The 18,266-nt window shown below is 38.9% G+C and overlaps 1 protein-coding gene across 4 annotated transcripts in view; it reads right to left on the minus strand.

Annotated features, from left to right (window-relative positions):
* The window catches only part of iqsec3a (IQ motif and Sec7 domain ArfGEF 3a), a 141,896-nt gene that overhangs the window by 57,334 nt on the left and 66,296 nt on the right, over nt 1-18,266 (minus strand). For 2 of the 4 annotated variants that reach the window (XM_058772115.1, XM_058772116.1), the window contains exons 4-5: nt 13,737-14,196; nt 1,250-2,469 (exon numbers count right to left, since the gene is read on the minus strand). In XM_058772115.1, coding sequence (XP_058628098.1) covers nt 1,250-2,469; nt 13,737-14,196 — 1,680 coding nt within the window. The remainder of the gene's footprint in view (nt 1-1,249; nt 2,470-13,736; nt 14,197-18,266) is intronic. The other 2 variants (XM_058772118.1, XM_058772117.1) reach the window with 1 other exon arrangement.

Genomic DNA, 18,266 nt, shown 5'->3' on the forward strand with positions numbered 1-18,266 from the left:
CTTCAGGGAGATTGCCATATTGCAGTCATGCATGGATTTTAGAAATTATGTTCCTTGCAAGTAAACCGACATGATCTTGATGTTATCTAATCCTTATAAAATCCATTATCTATGAATAAAGGAACAAACTGGTCCTGTATTAAAAATGAAATCTCAACAAAACATGTTTCAGATTAGGCCTCTGTGAAATGAACTTCAGGAAATTAGCCATTTGGATTAAAAAATACATACACAGTGGAGAGAACTGCAATGTATAATTAGGTATAACAGTCAGCAATGCAGGAAATAGGATAGAGAAGCGACCTTAGCTACTTACTTTAAAATAAATAGCAAAGTAATACAATATTAAACATAGCTACAAGTAGCAATTACAAATTATAACTCTGAATAGTTGACAGTCACAATTTATGTGGTATTCTTGGGACAAGGATAGCTAAAAAATACCTGTTTTCCCTCATCTGACACACCTGATTCAACTCATCAGCTCATTAGAGCCTGTAAGACCTGAAATGGTTGTGTCAGTAAACAGAGACATCCAAATGGGAGCCTTAGGACAGGTTTGGAAAGCACTGCTATTTAGTGTCAAAATGCAAACCATTATTGAGATGGTATTTATGGCAAGCTCATTATCTGAAGAGTGATGTTGAAGACCAAAAGACAAAATGTGGAAGTAAAAACTGAACAGCACATTTTGAGGGGCTATGGAATCCCATCCAGAGATGATGGAAACATAAGTAGAAAACAAAAAGATATAATATGTGCCCCTTTTATTTTCCTTATATCTTTCTCTTCCTTATGCACACAACCTAGATAAACCTAACAGTCTCATTATTGCAGTGTGCTATTAGACAACTAGTCCAACTTTTAAAATGTCTTTATGTTTGCAATGGAGCAAGATGAGATTAGGGAAAAGGGAGTGAGACAGCATTTTAAATAAAAGCAGTGCTATTAATAGGGTCAGACAAACCCAAGGTGACAGGCATTAGGGAGGGGGTGTTAGCCACAGCTGGAGACAGAACTAGATGACAGGAGTGAGATGGAAGCGAGACAGCAGTGAAAAACTAGAATTTGGTGAGGTTTTGAAGAGCAGCCCTCATGCAGCTATAATAATATCAGGTGAGGACAGCTTGGTAAAATGAGAGAGAAAATGGTTTTATAGCCTAAAATATCTGGCATTAGTCACTTCAAGCAAGTGTGATGTAAAGAGTTCTGCAACCATAACAATCAACTGGAGATAAAAGGTACTCACATGTTGAAGAGGTTGAGGCCAATACGATATAGGCGTTTTCGCATGACGTCAGTAGAGAGGGTAGGAGATTTGCAACTGGTTGGGTTTTCGCAGTGGTATCGGGGCAAGCTAAGTATCATGGCCTGTAAAGCCTCTTTGGACGAGACCTCAGAAGCCGACTGGGCTGATGTGGATGTACTGCTGCTACTCATCTGCTCTGAGCTGTTGTCCGCTGTGTCTGACTCAATTCGCTTAGCTTCCAAAACCTCTACAACTGGGGTGACTGGCGTCTCTGCAACCTCTGGTGGAGACAAGGTTTCAGAGGTTATTGCTGTCTCTGCCGGAATTGCTGGTTCTGGAACTTCCTGTTTCTCCAGCACCAGAGGTGGAAGATCCTCCACAAGCTCCTCCTCACTTGGTGGAGGAGCTGGGAAGTCGCCATCAGGTATTTCCTCAGCATCCTGCTCTAGGGGAGGAGGAGCTGGATCCTGTGGAAATGGTGGTGGTTGTCCTTGTTGAGGTTGTTCCTTTGCATCACTGACCGGAGGTTGCTGTGGGCTCTCAGTAATTATGGCCCCCTGCTGGACACAATTACCGAGAGAAACAGAGGTGGAGGACTCCATAACGGAAGAGGACACGTGAAAGTTCTTGCTGTCAATTTGAACTGTCACATCCCGGAAGGCCATCATCAGCTTGCTGGCACTCCGGGCCACGTTCTCAGAATTGTCTACTTGGCCTGTTCCGCTATGGAATGTGGCAGGGTCCATGGGGCCACCTTCTTGGACTGTGCCTGCCAACCCAGATTTGCCACCAGCTGTACTAAAGGCCTCTGAGTTAAACTGGTAGGTGCCACCTTCTTGGAGTGAACACATGGTCTTCATGCTCCAGTTGCTAAGTGCATCATCAATGGATTTGGCAAGAGACTGGACTTGCTCATTGAAGGAATCTTCGAGGTCGGTGAGGGAGCCACCAACCGTGGTAGGCAGGGATGGGGACCGGACAAGGGGGATACTTGCCAGATTGCAGCCTTCAGCCAGTGCCCGTTCAGCTGAGATACCCTCTGTATTTTGCACCCGCACTTTTCGCAGGGAGATACGGCGTGGCAAACGACTTTCGAGGAGGGAGTTTCTGATCTTCTCAAAGTTTTTGCTGAGCTGATACTGGCGAAAGGCCGTCTGGATCTTGCAAGCAGCACGGCGTGAGATGAGGTGGCCCCCATATTTGTGCTCTAACATTTCGATCTGCAAAGAAAGAGATATGAAACAAGGTCAGATAAGGCAACATTATGACAAGCACAGACAAATATCCACGGTAAGAGATGACAGCATGAAATTAAATCAATAACAAGACTAACTACAGATTGCTAAATATCATGACATGCTGAGACAAACCAATTTTCCAGTCTCCGACTGCCTTTCATGCAGAAACTCTTAATAAAATTTGTCAATAAATGCCAATACACTGTATACAACAGTGAAAACAATTACCCCACAGTGGAAAAAAAGAAGCACTGAAGTACATGCGTTAAACTGTGCATTAAATGTTGTGTTAATTAGACTGCATTTATGGTTTAGGCACTCAACTCAGTTTAGGTTCACTCACTCCAAACATTCTTTTTGAATAAACTTTTGATTAAATAATTTGTGGACATAGCAGGTGAAAATATAGTCAAGACAACCAAACTGTGATAGGACCTTGCAGAACAAAAATAGCCCGTATTGTAGTGCATATTATAGTGTCCCTTGAAAAAGGACATACTCTGGGAACTGTTTGGCTCAAAATCAAAAGGTAAATCACCCTCAACTAACACTTTCAGAAATTATTAGATTTTGAGAACCCAGATTTTGAGAACCCAGATCTGTCAGAACAGATTTGCCTTTGCCTGCCACCTTCTATCCATCCATCTATTTTCCGAATCATTTGTTCTAAATAGGGTTGAAGGGATGCTGGACCCTATCCCATCCTCTCGGGCCATAGGGTGACTATCACAGGGCCTGTTAAACTGAAATGACAGAGTACGGCATGCAATTTGCTATTTACGCAGAAGACATTTCCTGCTATTAGAGGCACATTTTGTGCTGTCATCTTTTCCAATCATTTGATCCTCTATGCCACTAATCATTGTCTAATAGACTATGCTATCTAAAGCACATTTCAGCTGCAAGATGGCAAATGACATATCATTTTCAATTTTCAATTTTTTAATAGATTGATAGATATGTTTTTTTTTTCTTCTTTTTCTGCCTGTTCCAGCCCTTCCAGCCCATTATACTTTTAAAAGCTATGAGATAAAGTCAACAAAAAAAATTACAAAATTAAAAATAAAGAAAAATTGAGTTTGGAACTTTGCATATGGCTGCTAATGTACAGTAGATGCACGTTTGTTCATCACAGCCAGATGAAGGCATTACTGTTTGGCCTCCAGACAGTCTATGAGGAACTCTGATTTCATAATTTTCCATCTGTAGCCCCGACATTACCTTCCAAGCTGACAAGATTAATAATTTGTTCCGTCAGTCATGGATTCTTTCTAGAAAGTGAATGCAAGGCCCCTAGCTGATATCTGAAGCTGAATTTCACCTGCTAGTCTTCTATTGTGCTCCCATCAGCTGTCAGTGGTCTTGTCCTTTCCTGGGTGAGCTTAGATTAGAGGTCATTAAAGTCCTGCCGTTTCAAACAGTGTGATAAGAGAGAGTGAGCTGATGCAATCAGTCATTGTTACGGATTCAAACTCCCTGAGAGAAGTTTGAATAACACCAAAAAGCCACCTTATCTTGGTAATCTACATTTGTCTCAGACTAGGTTAGAAAGGAGAGATATGTCTGGGGAATATTAAGTTTTGAATAGGGTCTGGACTCTGAGCTACAGAGTTTCTTATCAGAAGAGGCTATGAGCTGGAAATGCTACTGCTAGTTCCCAGCCTGTCTTGAATGTTCATTGTTTTTACCTAGAATGTTCCATTGGTGCAGACATACAACAATAGACCCTCTCTTTAAAAGTAAACACCAACCTTAAAAGAAAGAAACTAGGTTGTATTTGAGCATGAAGCCTCACACCTAGAACCTTATCGATAGCAGGGGATGAAATAGCAGTGGTGGCCTTGGACACAGGATGGGATTTCAAAAAGAATGCTATAGTTGCCAAGGGTGTCTTTTTTTATTATTATTTTTTTATTTTTATGCTACATGTGCCTTGAAATATGAGAGCGAATAAATCAAGGATGTCGCCACTGTTTCACACAGTAGATCTATGTGACATTCAGAGATATTTATTTTCTGAGCTTTTGGAAAGGTAAGAGAGATAAATGGCATGGTTGAAACACAATGAGATGACCTACAGAAAGGATACGGAGACAAATTCGATTGCTGGGATCACAAAACCACAAAGACAGCTGTGATCTCTATAACCCTAAGGTGTGGTAAAAAACACCGGGTGCGTAACAGAGCAGGGGCATGAAAGAGGGTGAGAGCAAAAGACAAAGAGACATGAAGGCGTGTAACGAATGCAGTCCTGCTGCAAATCCACCCATTAGCCAGCTGTCAGGTCCGTTTCCGATCACTTCACTAAGCGGTGCCGGGGAGAGAGATCGTTCCGGAACCACTGCAGCCATAAAAGAAGGGGGTATAGCAATGACACCACTCCCTATCAACTCAGCCCAGGCAAATCAGACTTGACAGCTGGATCAGCACTCTGTCCAAGCTCACTTCTTCACCATCCCAGCAGAAAATGACATAACATACATATCCAAACAAGACAGGCTTACATAAACTACACAAGAAAGGTGATGGAGGTGTTAAACCGAAATCCTACCCCATTGTTAAAAACCTACTCAGTCTCAGCCCACAGATCATTGGCTGAACGTCTGATGCATATGGCACATAAAATTGGAAACACTTCAGGAGTTTCGAAGTCATCATCTGATTGGTTGAATTCTACTGAATTTCTAGGAGACGTGTGTGTCGTGTTCTGTAACATTCCCTCTGGAAACAAAGATGCCGTGGCGCCAAACCCCCTCACAATTGACCTATCGGTAAGCCCCGCCCCCCTTAGTTACTGTTGCTCCCTCGGACAAACAAACAGAGTTGCTCGCTGTCTTTCAATGATAGCTGCTCTGTGAAAACCTTGTCCCACGATGTTTTTGCACAATTTTGGACACAAAAGGCCACCAAATGGGAATTAAATATTCCATGGAGGGATTTATAAAATATTTAAATATAGATACTGTGGGTAACTCGAAGGAGGGTTTATAGCTCACAATGCAAGCGGGAGAAGTCTCATATTACGGTCGGTTGTCACGATCACGGATGACAACATGCAGGATCAACACTGTTCATGTATCGCAGGGAACGATTAAATTAATGTACATTTAACCAGTTTAATATGAAATGTAGACCTTCGTTTGTGTTTTTGAACTACACTGTACAAGACGCGAGAATAGTCCACTATTTAGGTTGTACGTTAGCATGGACTCACTAACTTTAACATTAGCTAGTTTTAGCCAGAGATACCTTGCTAAAGCACAAGATAACATTAACGTTCTGATTGAGCAGATGAAAATTGTAACTTAATGAGTGTATGACAACCAGAAAATGAACGTTTTTGTCTTCATTTGTATTGGGGTGAATACTTAGGGACATTGTGCTCTGTTTTGTTTGGATTCAGGAAATATAATAAAATAAATGATATTGCCTATCCTCTCAAGACACCTGGAATCAGTGTTACAAGTACCCCAGGCACACTGTTTTTCCTTTTTGAAGCATAAACCCCATAAAACCGATGCGAGCTTCGGATCTTCCAATGTTTCTCTATGGTGCTGAAATCTAAAGATGTCCGAGTTCCGCTCCCCGTGATACTGATACTCGACTGCCATTGGCTAGTCTGTGTTTGAGGGGAGGGGCTTACCGATAAGTCAATTGTATTTACAACTGTGATGATGAGCACTTATCAGCATCAACTAGACGCTAAATTTCCAAAGGGACGTTTCCATGCCCTAAACATGACTCAGCACAAAACGAAACATGGCTGGTTGCTTTATGGCCTCTTGGGCAGTCCTTAGCCATTGCTGTTACTCTGAAGGTCTGGCTACACGAGACTAAAAACCTACTAGACCCCTATATGATTCCCCAGACTAAAAGTTTATGGGGTTTTCTGATTGGAAATTCTAAAATATTTTGGTAATCCATCAATCCAACATCTTTGGCAATTTGTTTTGATTATACAATAGCTTACAATTAGCTAGGCTAAGCATACACTATGCAAGCTATTACATCTAATACTAATAAGCCTTCATGGAAGTATCTTCATACTAGATATTGCAATATCCTGTACTTAAAATAGTAGTTTATTCATTCATTCACTTTATTTATAAAACACTTTACAACTGCACCTGCAGACCAAAGTGTTGTACAAGACAGCTGTGATAGTCTATAATAATAGTATCTCTGCATTGTATAATGATGTTTGTCTAATGTGTACATTCTTGGTAAATCAAAACACAGACTTGCTGTTGATGATGGCATATGCCATTGGTACCTTCCTGTGTCATAACTGATCGTGATGCATCAAGTTGATATTTAAGAACTACACAGAAAGGATTTTCAGTGAATATGTATGTCAAACAGCTGCCTGTTGTTCTTGTACTGTCCAGCTGTGACTATATACAGTATTTTGCATGGGACACACCATTGAAATCAAAAGGGCACCTGCTAGAAAACGTTGCTCTGTATATGCAATCTCATTGGTTCAATTGATCATATAGCTGCTTTTTGTCACATCATATTTGGTATATCTGTTCATATTTGGTGCTTGACATTAGTCTCTCATTTGCATTGATTTGTGTCTCAAGGATACATGTATATTTATGAGGCCATCAGCATAAGACAGGATAATCAAAGGTCTCATTGGGAGGTTAGGCACACCTTCATTAGCATAAAGAGGCAATCACACAGAAGAGGTGCTGTAGTAGTTATCTGTGGAGCCATCAGCCTCCGAGAGATCGTGTCTAGAGTCACTAAACCCAGATTATCAGCACTCAGACTTTGCTGACAGTAGATCACGGCTCATAGCATTTAGCTCAGCATTTCAGCCTTGTCAGTCAGGATAGTTCTTAAAGGATAGAAAGTATAGCGATATTTTCACACCTGTGACTGCACATCATTGAAATTTCTAAAAGATGTTCCAGTGTTGCTTGGCAATTTGACAATTGACAATTACGATTCATTAACGTTATGTTGGAATTACTGTAATTATGAGATTTTAACTTGCAAAAAGCCTCCAAATCGCAAGTTTATTTTGTGAACTCAGCTTAAAGTCATCATGAAATACTTATACTAAGTGTAATTATGAATATTATTTATATCAAAAATCTTATTATTATAAATAATAGTTGTAATTTATCAAATCAATCAATACAATATATATATATATATATATATATATATATATATATATATAGTTTTTATACCAAAATATCGAAAAAAATTGCTTGTATTTTTCTTATTTATTTCTAAAGTTTTAAATTTTGCATGCAATGAAAATTCTACTTAAAAAGTGAAAGTTAGACACACACCAAGAATGACTAAAGATCATGAAAGGGTTTTGATGTGCCCACTTTTCAAATTATTAATCTCAGGCTGGTAAAAAAAGAAAAGAAAAATAACTAAATAAAAAATCTGAAAATACTGTAACCAAGACAGGGAAGACAGGATAAGATCTATTTTCACTGCTTTCAACATCCATGTCATGTCATCAAATTTACTAATCCACTTCTTTTTTTTCTTTTTTTTCAAACATCAGCAGTTCAGAGACGAGAGTGAAAGTAAACACATCAAACTTTCCTGCATGTCGCTGCTCGGAAATTCTGTCAGAAAGTTTTGCAGAGGGGATTCGGATTAGTTCTATTTATAAAACGGTAGGCTGAGATATGGACCCATTTCTCACGAATACCCATTTTTCATTAGCCTGGGTTCTCTGAGTGATTATAGTAAGAGGAAGTTCACCCTAATGCATCACATGCTACAGATTATCTGCAATACTAGGGAAAAATGGATAAACAGTGTTTGATTTGTACTCTAAGACCGATGCCCTGGCTTTCGTGGAAGTCTCTGAAGCCAATTACTCTGAGTGTGAACCGGAATTCTCTAGAAGGGTTGTGAAGATGATCAGTCAGTAATGTCCTAATTCTGAGTGGCATTGGACATAAAATGACATTCTAGTGTGCTGACTAATGTGTGTCAATGAACACCTGGAGTACAGCACTCCACTGGCTGGATAGATTTCTTCAACAGCCAGATGTATGTACTTGTAAATACATGACATGAAATTAATGCATTTACATTTAATGTAATGCACATGGTCAATGCTAAACTAAACAACATATTACTAAAATTGGCAGTTTTAGATGTACAACTGTAATTTGATCAGAATTTTCAATGTATTTCTGCACAGGCCTACGCGTCAAAATGCCAGCAGCCTTAGCTCCGGTAATTTGTCAGCTCTGGGATTTGGTAATATTATGTGTGAGCAAAGCTATAACAGTAACAGTTTGAGCAAGTGTAGGACACTTCAAAGAAGGTCTTTTGCCAAAAAAGATTTAACCAATCTGAGCTGATGCTGCTGTTTATAGAATATTTCTCCCAAATGACATATTGGTGGTGGAGTGTGAATAGCAATGTGTATTAAGCACAGCTGTGACTTTCTGACTTCATACCAACAGTTGAGTACTTAGTTGAACGTTACCTAAATTCACCTTATAGATATAAATGAACATTTAATTTAATTTAATTTAAAATTGAATTTAATTCAATTTACAATTTTAAAGGAAGGTTTTAACTTCAATCTTATTTTCAAATATTAAATATATATACAGTATATATATATATATATATATATATATACACACTATTCATATATATCTTTTTTTTCATTCATTCACTCACTCATTTTCAAATTCAGCAAAATTTTCCCCTAGCGTTTCCCCAACACTAGTTTGAAAACCCCCAAATAAGGAACTGTACTAAAAGTTTCAGTATATGGATTTAGGGCATGCATTTATGTTTCAGATAGATCTGTGTGCTTGTACTTGTGTGTTTGTGTGTCTCCGAGAGAGAGATACTAGTATTCTCTAGTACTAATCCGCAGTGTCAGACTCTGCACCCTTATCTGCCTTCAGGAGAGATTTCACACCTCTACAGACAGAAGATCAATGGCATAATGCAGACACAGAGAATCGTACAAGTGAATGCATATACTCACCGTCTCAAGCACAAACGCTGGTACACACACACACACACACGTCTGTACGTAGCACAGTGTCTCACACTGCAACCACATTCGTATCAACATATTGATTTCAGTACATCCACATGCCACTCATTATGACTTCTGCCCAGCCCTAGATGCTATTCCATTAAATTATTTAGTTATTTATTAACCAAGTACTTAATCATCTTCAATATCTTCCTTCCAGCTTTAACATACAGCCATTGCATCACCTTACGAACCAACTTTAAAAAAGTTCTCCAAATAAACATTAAAAAGTAAACAGAATTAAGAAGTGTTAGTCCATCATACTTAGTTAATTCAACAAATTTGTTCAATAAATGTTAAAACCGTGCAATGTTTTGCCCGTTTCTCTTGTCTGTGCATGCACATTTTTAGACTTCAGTGACAGGGGTTCCTTATACTGACGTGAACGAAAATCTAAAGGCTAACCGTCTAATCTAATTTAGTAGTGTGTTACTGATTTCACACAATTGAGATAAGCTTATCTGTATGGCACAAGAAGAAATGAATTAATTTTCTTGAATAATGGAGGGAAAAAGTGAATAAAGTAATGGGTATTAACTGAAACTCATCATTTGTCTTGACTAAATAGCCAATACTGCATTGGCCATCCAGAATGACATGTCTGCATTTTTTTTAACTAAATGAGGTCCACACACATTTAAAGTTTTGAGAGAAGTACATCCAAAGTACATTAAATAAGTCGTTTGCTCATCATGTCTGGACAAAATGGCCAATAAACTGTAATGTTTTATCAGACCATCATGAGGGCCAGATAGATAGATTTGCTTGAGGAGGTGGACCTGTAATGGTTGATGAAATAAAGAAAAGGAATGGATTCAACACTCATTCAATGGAAAGTACAAGAAAACTTTTTTCTTCATACAGATTAAACCACTAGATTTGAACATTTCATAGTAGTAATACTTCATAGTAGCAAAAGGTGGACCTCCTGGGGAAGTTCAACAAGTCCCTTGAAAAATAAACAACATCTCTTCTGAAACTCTTCAGAAACCGAATCAATATATTTGGTCAGGAAATTAAGACGTTGCTGGATGAGCAGATACTCTTAGGATTATTTAATACATTCAAAATATTGTAGTATTGACAGCTTCCTGAATAGGGCCATTAATGTAAGTTTGCATACTGTATCTTTTGCATATTCAGCTGAACTTGTCACTTTCAGTAATAAGTATGTGAAATTATTATCTCTAAATTATCTCTATATGTAGCTTTTGAGGGATTGCCACATTCTCTGCGTAAAAACGATGTATGTTTACTCAAGATGTGTCTGGTACCCTTTTCATTCCGAATTTTTAAATTCATTAGCATGTGTTTATACACCACATGTATTATGTTATTTTACACAATAATAATATTAATAATTGCTGAACTATGATCAATTTCACCATAATCCTGGAAAAAAAAAATTAATTTGTTTTATCTGGATGAGGGGTCAGAAGGTAATGGCTGTAGTGTGGATGGTGCTAATCAATTTAATATTGGATACTGATATGTTTCAATAAAGTGTCTGAGCACTTTATCAACCTAAATGTGGTAAACGTGAATAAGAGCAAGTCTGCAGGGGTTAAAAAAACTGCCAAATTGCAAAACAGTTCTTACATTCATTAGCTGGGTATGTTGTCACACTAAATGGATTAACTTGTCACAGTGTGAACCTGCCAATACCAACCTTTTAGCAATGTTTAATTAAACAGTAATAAAATGTAAAACATTGCATAAAATGTATAGTAGTTAATCATTTTAAATTTTAAATTAATAGCGACAACTTAACCCAATTAAAAAAAAGACCATTTCAACATGGAAGAAAATTAATAAATGTAATTAATTAATTAATTAGATAAAAAATTAATTAAATATAACTTTTTGATTAAAATGTACTTTGACTGAATGTATATAAGTGTGATATTAGCATGTTTCCGAACAGCTATCATGTTTGTGATATTAGAATCATTGTGATATAGAATTATAGAACTACATCTAATTATTTTAATTTAAGATTAACTGTATTAAATATATTAAATTAGGATTATTTTAAATTAAGTGTTTCAACATGCAAAACCCCAGCTATATATAATCCTGATTGTTTTTCTCCCAAATTATCTGTTACGCTACTCTTTCAGAATTAATTTTTATTTACATATAATTTGATTGTGTACTTATATTAAAAGCAGAATAAATCACTGTCAGTCATTTTGTAATGCAAACATAATTATATTAGATATTTCGGAGCAAAAACAGTGGGGGATGGGGAATGCAATTTGCAATATGAACACTCAGCAAGAAAATGACAACAAATGAAGGATGGGGATTTTAAGAGGACCTCTGTGTTACCATGACAACACAACCCTTTCTCCTCTGCTCCCATCCATCTCTCTTGCTGTCGCTTTTGCTCTCTCTGTCTCTGTCATCTCAATCTACTTCTCTCCAATGTACCCCTCTCAGAAACCTCTGATAGTCCCTGAATGAAGTTGCCTTGGTGTTTTCTGTTCTGCCATAAAATACTGTAAAGAAACATGTCTGAGCTCTAATTGAGCCCCAGTATAGATATAACTCTTATCCAGAATATAGAGAGCTGCCATGTAGTCTACTGCCTACATAGGCTGTATCCTGGAACTTAACAGGTGTCTAATTTGGAACATTCTACAAAGGCAGCAATTCTGAAAAATACACAAAAAAGGAGACTCAACTCGCAACTGATTCCAATAACGCTTGAGGTAACACTTTAGAATAGGGACCAATTCTCACTATTAACTACATGCTGATTAGAGTGTCTATTATTAGCTCACTGGCTGTTTATTAGCAATTAAAGCACATATTCTGCATGGACATATTCTAAATCCCTAATCTAACTATTATTAAGCAGCAATTAGGAGTTTATTAACGCAAAAGTCATAGTTAATGTTTTGTTAATAGCAAGAATTGAATAAAGTGTGAGCAAGTTTGACATTAGCATGTTGCTAAGCTAACAAATGTGATACTCTAATAAGTGTAAAAATACAGAACCCACATAAATATTGGTAAAATAGTTAAATAGGTAAATTGTTTTAATTACTGAATAAAATTTGTAGTTGACATTTTACTTGCCTCATCCACCATCTTGGAGCTTGTATATTTTAGTATTTGGCCAAATGAGGCTAATATAATATAAGCATAATCATTCTGCCTACCTTCTGGAATAGCAGCTGATTCTTGTGCATACCTATGATTTCTTAATTTGCTGTTTTGGTGGGCAGTTAACAGGGTTTTGGTTCAGAATTAGAGAGTTGCAAATCGCTAATCGGTTGATAATCAGTCCCCAAAAAATGCAATAAGAATGACAGGCAGGCCTGCACAGAATCTGTGAGTTTCACAGAAAGCTCCAGATTTCTCCTTTCCCTTACATCTATTGTGGCTAATTTGAAGTGTATGTAGCAATTTACCAAGAATGTGTTCTTGCATCTATTTTTTTATTTATTTATTTGCTTTTTCATCGTAGACTTATGTAAATATCCACTAGACCAGTGCTTCCCAAACCTGTCCTGGAGGACCCCTAGCCCTGCACATTTTGTATGTCTCCCTTACCAGACACACCCAATTCATGTCTTGCAGTCTCTACTGACAAGCTGATGAGTTGAATCAGGTGTGTTAGATAAGGGAGACATACAAAATATGCAGGGCTAGGGGTCCTCCAGGACAGGTTTGGGTAGCACTGCACTAGACATATATGTTTGATCTTGAATGCATTATCGCTAAAATGCTATGCCAAGTTAGGAATAGTTTAAATGCTTAAAAATTGTTCTAATAAATTCTTTTTAATGGTAAATGGTAGCTGATATGGCTACACATACACCTTCTGTTCTATTTAATTTGGTGTTTTGTAATGCAAGAACACACCTTGAGTGAATGCCATCCAATACTCTTCAGCTCCATTTCATACATTCTACCATAATTCCAAAGAATTCAGTGCAGATTCCATGTAAGCCTTGTGATAGGTTAGAAAGCTGATGGAGATAGTAATGGATGTGTATGAGATGAGGATGGATGATCAACCTGTAAACATCCAATTCCAAAAAGGTCCAGCGGCCTTTCCAAACTTCAACACATTCCAACACACTCAGCCACTAAAAGCAACCATCGGAAGCACAACAGCCAATCCTCAAGAGCCTGAAGCATACATTCACACGTCCTCAAGACTGCAATCCCACAGCGCCTTGCTCCCTACCTGCTTGTTTTTGAGGTCGAGCGAGAGTTCATAGTCGGAGGTGGTGGAGTGGCTGCATGCTCCATTCCTCTGTACTCTGATTGGCGAAGCAGTGTGATGCAAGCTTGGCCTCCTTCCTGTGCCTCCCGTACTTGCTGTTTCCTTTTCCTGCTCCTCTGTCTCCTTCTTCACCTCTTCCTGCACTGGTTGTGGCGGTTGAGCCTGGGGTTTTTCTTCCTCCTGTTCAATCTCTTGTACTCTCACCTCCTCCTTCTCCACTTCTGCACTCTCTCTTTCTTGCACTTCACCTCCATCTCGATCCCCATCTTCCCCTCCTGAATCGACAGATGTCACGGTGCTCTCTGCAACCTGAGGTGCTACCTGGACCTCGGGCTGGGCGGCACTGGTGGAAGTCACCCCAGGTGATGGCGATGCAGCAGGTGATGGTGTTGCAATGGGAGAAGGAGGGGGTGGCTCTTCACTGCAGAAAGGAGGAGAAAACGAAGAGTCAGCCTGCAGCCCAGGCACCATTTGACCTTGTCCTCCAGCTCAGGGGGGCGTGGCCTAGGGGTGGGTCAATGTCAATCTCTCCCTCCCTTTTCTCTCATCAACTGTGCCCCTCAGGGCAAAGAGAAAGAGATGAAGCGATTGTCTCGGGGCCAAAGCCCCTACTGTCCATTCCAGGATGGACTCGAGAGTTACCAGACAACCAGAGGGGGAGGGTGGGACACACAGTGATTTGCGACACCCAACATGTGACACACACAGACATGACAGACACAGTCATGCAGCTATCAGTGTGGTACATTAACTGCTCTTTATTGCGGTGTTGTTCTGTGACCTGATGTAGCAATGGAATTGTTCAGGCTAACTCTTGCAAATCTGTTGGACCCCCTGCTAAACTTGAGGTGGAGCCCCATCCAAAAACTAGTGTCAATTTAGTGTCGGTTTTGGCATAACAGTGAGAAGCTTATGAGCCCTCTGAATGGTTCTGTCAGAGAAAGCAACAGTCAGCTGACTACAGATGTTAGGAAACTCAGCATGACACACCATAATTGTCACAATTTCTAGCATACCTAAAAATATGCCAACAAAGCTTTCAAATTATTAGGCTCCATGTAAATGTAGCTACTGTAAATACACCTTTGTGTGGTATGTCACGCTTCTGACAATGAACTTAATTTGCAGTGTACAGAACAACAATTGTACCAGACTACATTGAGCTCATTTTCCCATTAAGGAAAACGGGGTTGTCCCGTACACCAGTGGTCTACCTAAAGCCCCAGATTTAAGACTCTTCAAGCCTTTGAGTTGAATCAATGGGGATGTAGATGACAGTAGGGGATTTTGTTTTGCTTTTGAAGTGGTAGGCTGATATTAATTAGAGACCATAGATCTCTCGCCTTTCATCACCCTCCCTGTTTTAACTTCTCTCTTTCTCCATGTCACATTAGATCACTCTCTTCATTTATACCCACCCCTGTTTTTCGTTCTGGGTTCTACCTTTTCAGTCCCTTGCGTCCCCTACCCACTCACATGGATCTTTCTTTTAGCATGAGTGAGTGTGATTGTGTATGTGTGAGGCTCTGAGAGGAGCACTCAGGGCCTGTATGCATTTGTCTAAGCGCAGTCTAATATCACAGAGTGCTAGTGGACCAGGACAGGTCATAGTCAGAGTTCTGCACACAGACAGGCTTTTAAAAGGCTCTGCTGGCATCAATGTATGCATGAAGCAGCGAAACTCAATTATCTTTCCATCCAGATGACACGGCAATGGGGGCGACAAAGCAAAAAAGTTGCTGATTGTAAATGGAATCGGATTTGATGTTTGATAGGCAATGTTTTCCCAAAGGACAGCAAGCGAGGATGGCACAGAGATTTATTTTTGGGGAGGGGGGGGGGGGTAACTCAAAACGTAGTGAGATGCCTAGCTATAAAATATTGTAAGGCATCATGAACCCACTTATTTGGCTGTACTAAAGGGTAAGATCGTCTAAGACACTTTTTGACCAAAAAGGCAATGCTGCATTGGGGAAAATGAATCCAAATTGGCAGACAAATTGAGAACAAATTTGAGATTGCCATTTAATAACAACAAAAATAAATGGATAAAGTCAACCAAAAAAAAAAAAAAAATTATTCAATATTTGCAGGCAGCATGTGTTTTTAATCTTATTAGATTATTGTGTTGTTAGCACAGAATCATGCTAACATCAACCTCAAGATGTTAGCATGTCTCCCATGCTTGTTCTTAAAATGAGGAGTGCTATTTTTGTGATGCCCAAAATTTCTGCCAAATAGAACGTTTGTATTCAGTTACTTATGAGGTTCCATTGTAGTCCACAGTACGATGCTGCCTTCAAAGCTAGCTGTCTATGTAGGCAGTACTGTAGATACCAAGGCAGCTCACAAAACTTTAAAGCAGATTTGTGTGTTTTCTCCAACAAAACAGAACTGAGTTTTCGCCATTTTAAAATGTTATTCATTTTCTTGCTTCTTCGGTAGACACCAGGGAATATATAGCACAGGGACATACAAAATAAAAAGTCCCACTAACTAATAAACCAGCATGCTGAAATACGACAGGGGTTTAAAAGCTTGTATCCAGGAATTAACCAAGCAATACTGGGAAAATAAGATTCAGAAGACTCTCATGTTGAACATGGTTTGTGGTATGAGCACTGCCTGTATCTTATTTCAACATGCATTTGTGGTCTCGCCGGCGGGATTGAAAGGGGCGATAAAGATCAACTCCTTCCAGAAATGGCTAAGGCGATAAGACAGGAGTCAGTGAGCACGAAATCAGAACATTACAGGCAGCGTATGCAGCGTGGCACACGCACACAGGATATCCCCAAGGGGGGAAAGGATTGGAGGAATAAAAGTGAAAAGTGGAGAGCTTGTTCAGGGAGAAAATACTGCTAATCCATTCATCCTCTGAATACGAGAAAAAAGCACTTGTTCAGGCTCAGCAATGGATAATAAGTAATATATTGGAAGATGAAGACTTATGACATTAGATAGCGCCAATTTCTTTGACTATTAAGATGATAGACAACAACCAGGGCTGGTCAATTAGTTGCACTCAAAACATTGCTCTGTTTGTTTGAGCATCCTAAACATTCCAAAAAAGCAATATTAGCTCAATCAATGGCAGTTTGGGATATAACTACTTATTTGGCCAACCAATGGGATAGGTCTGTTGGTGCCACTAGGGGTGCAGAAATGACAAACTTCACATGTAAAGGGAAACTGTGCTCCATATTTTACAATTCCTAGGCACTTAGAGTCAGTCCAGTGGACTGAAGAAGAACCGTGTCAGTTGAATCCATTCTATCTGAAAGTTCCAAAGAAGTGGAAGCTGTGAATAATAGATGTTGAAATAAAGCTTCCTCTCAGCAGGTGGCAAAGCTAGGGAGCAAAAATAGACAGTTCTAAAAACATGGAGTGCTCATTGTCTGTTTGGGTCTTTCCTTTTTCTTTTTTTCTTGTCGGTTTTATGTTTTCAACTGCTGAAGCAACTGGTTAATAATGTTTATTTTCTTACTTTATGTTTTCTCTTTTTTTCATTGAATGCAGCCACATTTTTCTCTTGAGGACAGACTGAGAGAAAACAAAGTGTGACAGATGGGGTGAGAGGATGTAAAAGCAGGTATGCAGGGGCGAGAAGTCATGGGGCTGCTGGGAAATCCAAATACAAAGTGTGTAAACTAGACAACACACAAACACGCATTCCATGTGAGACTGTGAAAAAGGCCAGTGCCATGCCATGTTAAACATCCACAAGCACACACAATGTTATAGACAGTGTGTGTGTGTGTGTGTGTGTGTGTGAATGTGTGTGTACAATGGCAATAAAAGCAAGCGAAGTGCTGTGTATTTACATGAGTCAAAGCTTCATTTAAACTTAGATGAACCCCTCTCTCTCTCTCTCTCTCTCTCTCTCCTTTTCTATTTTCATGTTTGTTTGTTTTGTTTTGTTTTTTTGTCATCAACTTTGTTGTAATTTTTTTTTGTCATTTTGACCTATTCAGTTCTCAGTTGGCTTAGCAAAGTGTCAAAATGTTCTTCTCTACTATTCCTCTCATCTCCTTTCATTCTGTCATATTCATTTCCCCACTGTTTTCACCCTTCCTGTTCATTTCTGCTACAACTCAAAATTTCATGTCTATGAAAATATAGTAATATAGGAATAGGAGTATATATAGGAAAATATAGTAATTCATGTTTTATATTTACAATGTAACATGGCTAAAACCAAACAGTTCTTCAATTTTAATGTATGATTTATTACAGGGCACAGAGAAATGTAGTGATCCTAGTTGAACTTCAGTTGAACGACAAATTCTTTGATACTCTGCAGGAGCTGTCGGTCACCAAGGGCTCCAAAGTCCAGGCCAGTTTTTTTTTTTTTTTTTTTGCCAGTTTTCCCAAAACTTTTGATACTAAAAGCATGATAAATAATAATAAAAAAAAAGTAAAAGTTAAGAGCGAACTACACAGAGATTATATGGTTAGTAATATGTGGCCGGTATGGGATTACTGTAGGGT

This window comes from Onychostoma macrolepis, chromosome 04, assembly GCF_012432095.1.
Source record: "Onychostoma macrolepis isolate SWU-2019 chromosome 04, ASM1243209v1, whole genome shotgun sequence".
NCBI classification, from domain to species: Eukaryota; Metazoa; Chordata; class Actinopteri; order Cypriniformes; family Cyprinidae; genus Onychostoma; species Onychostoma macrolepis.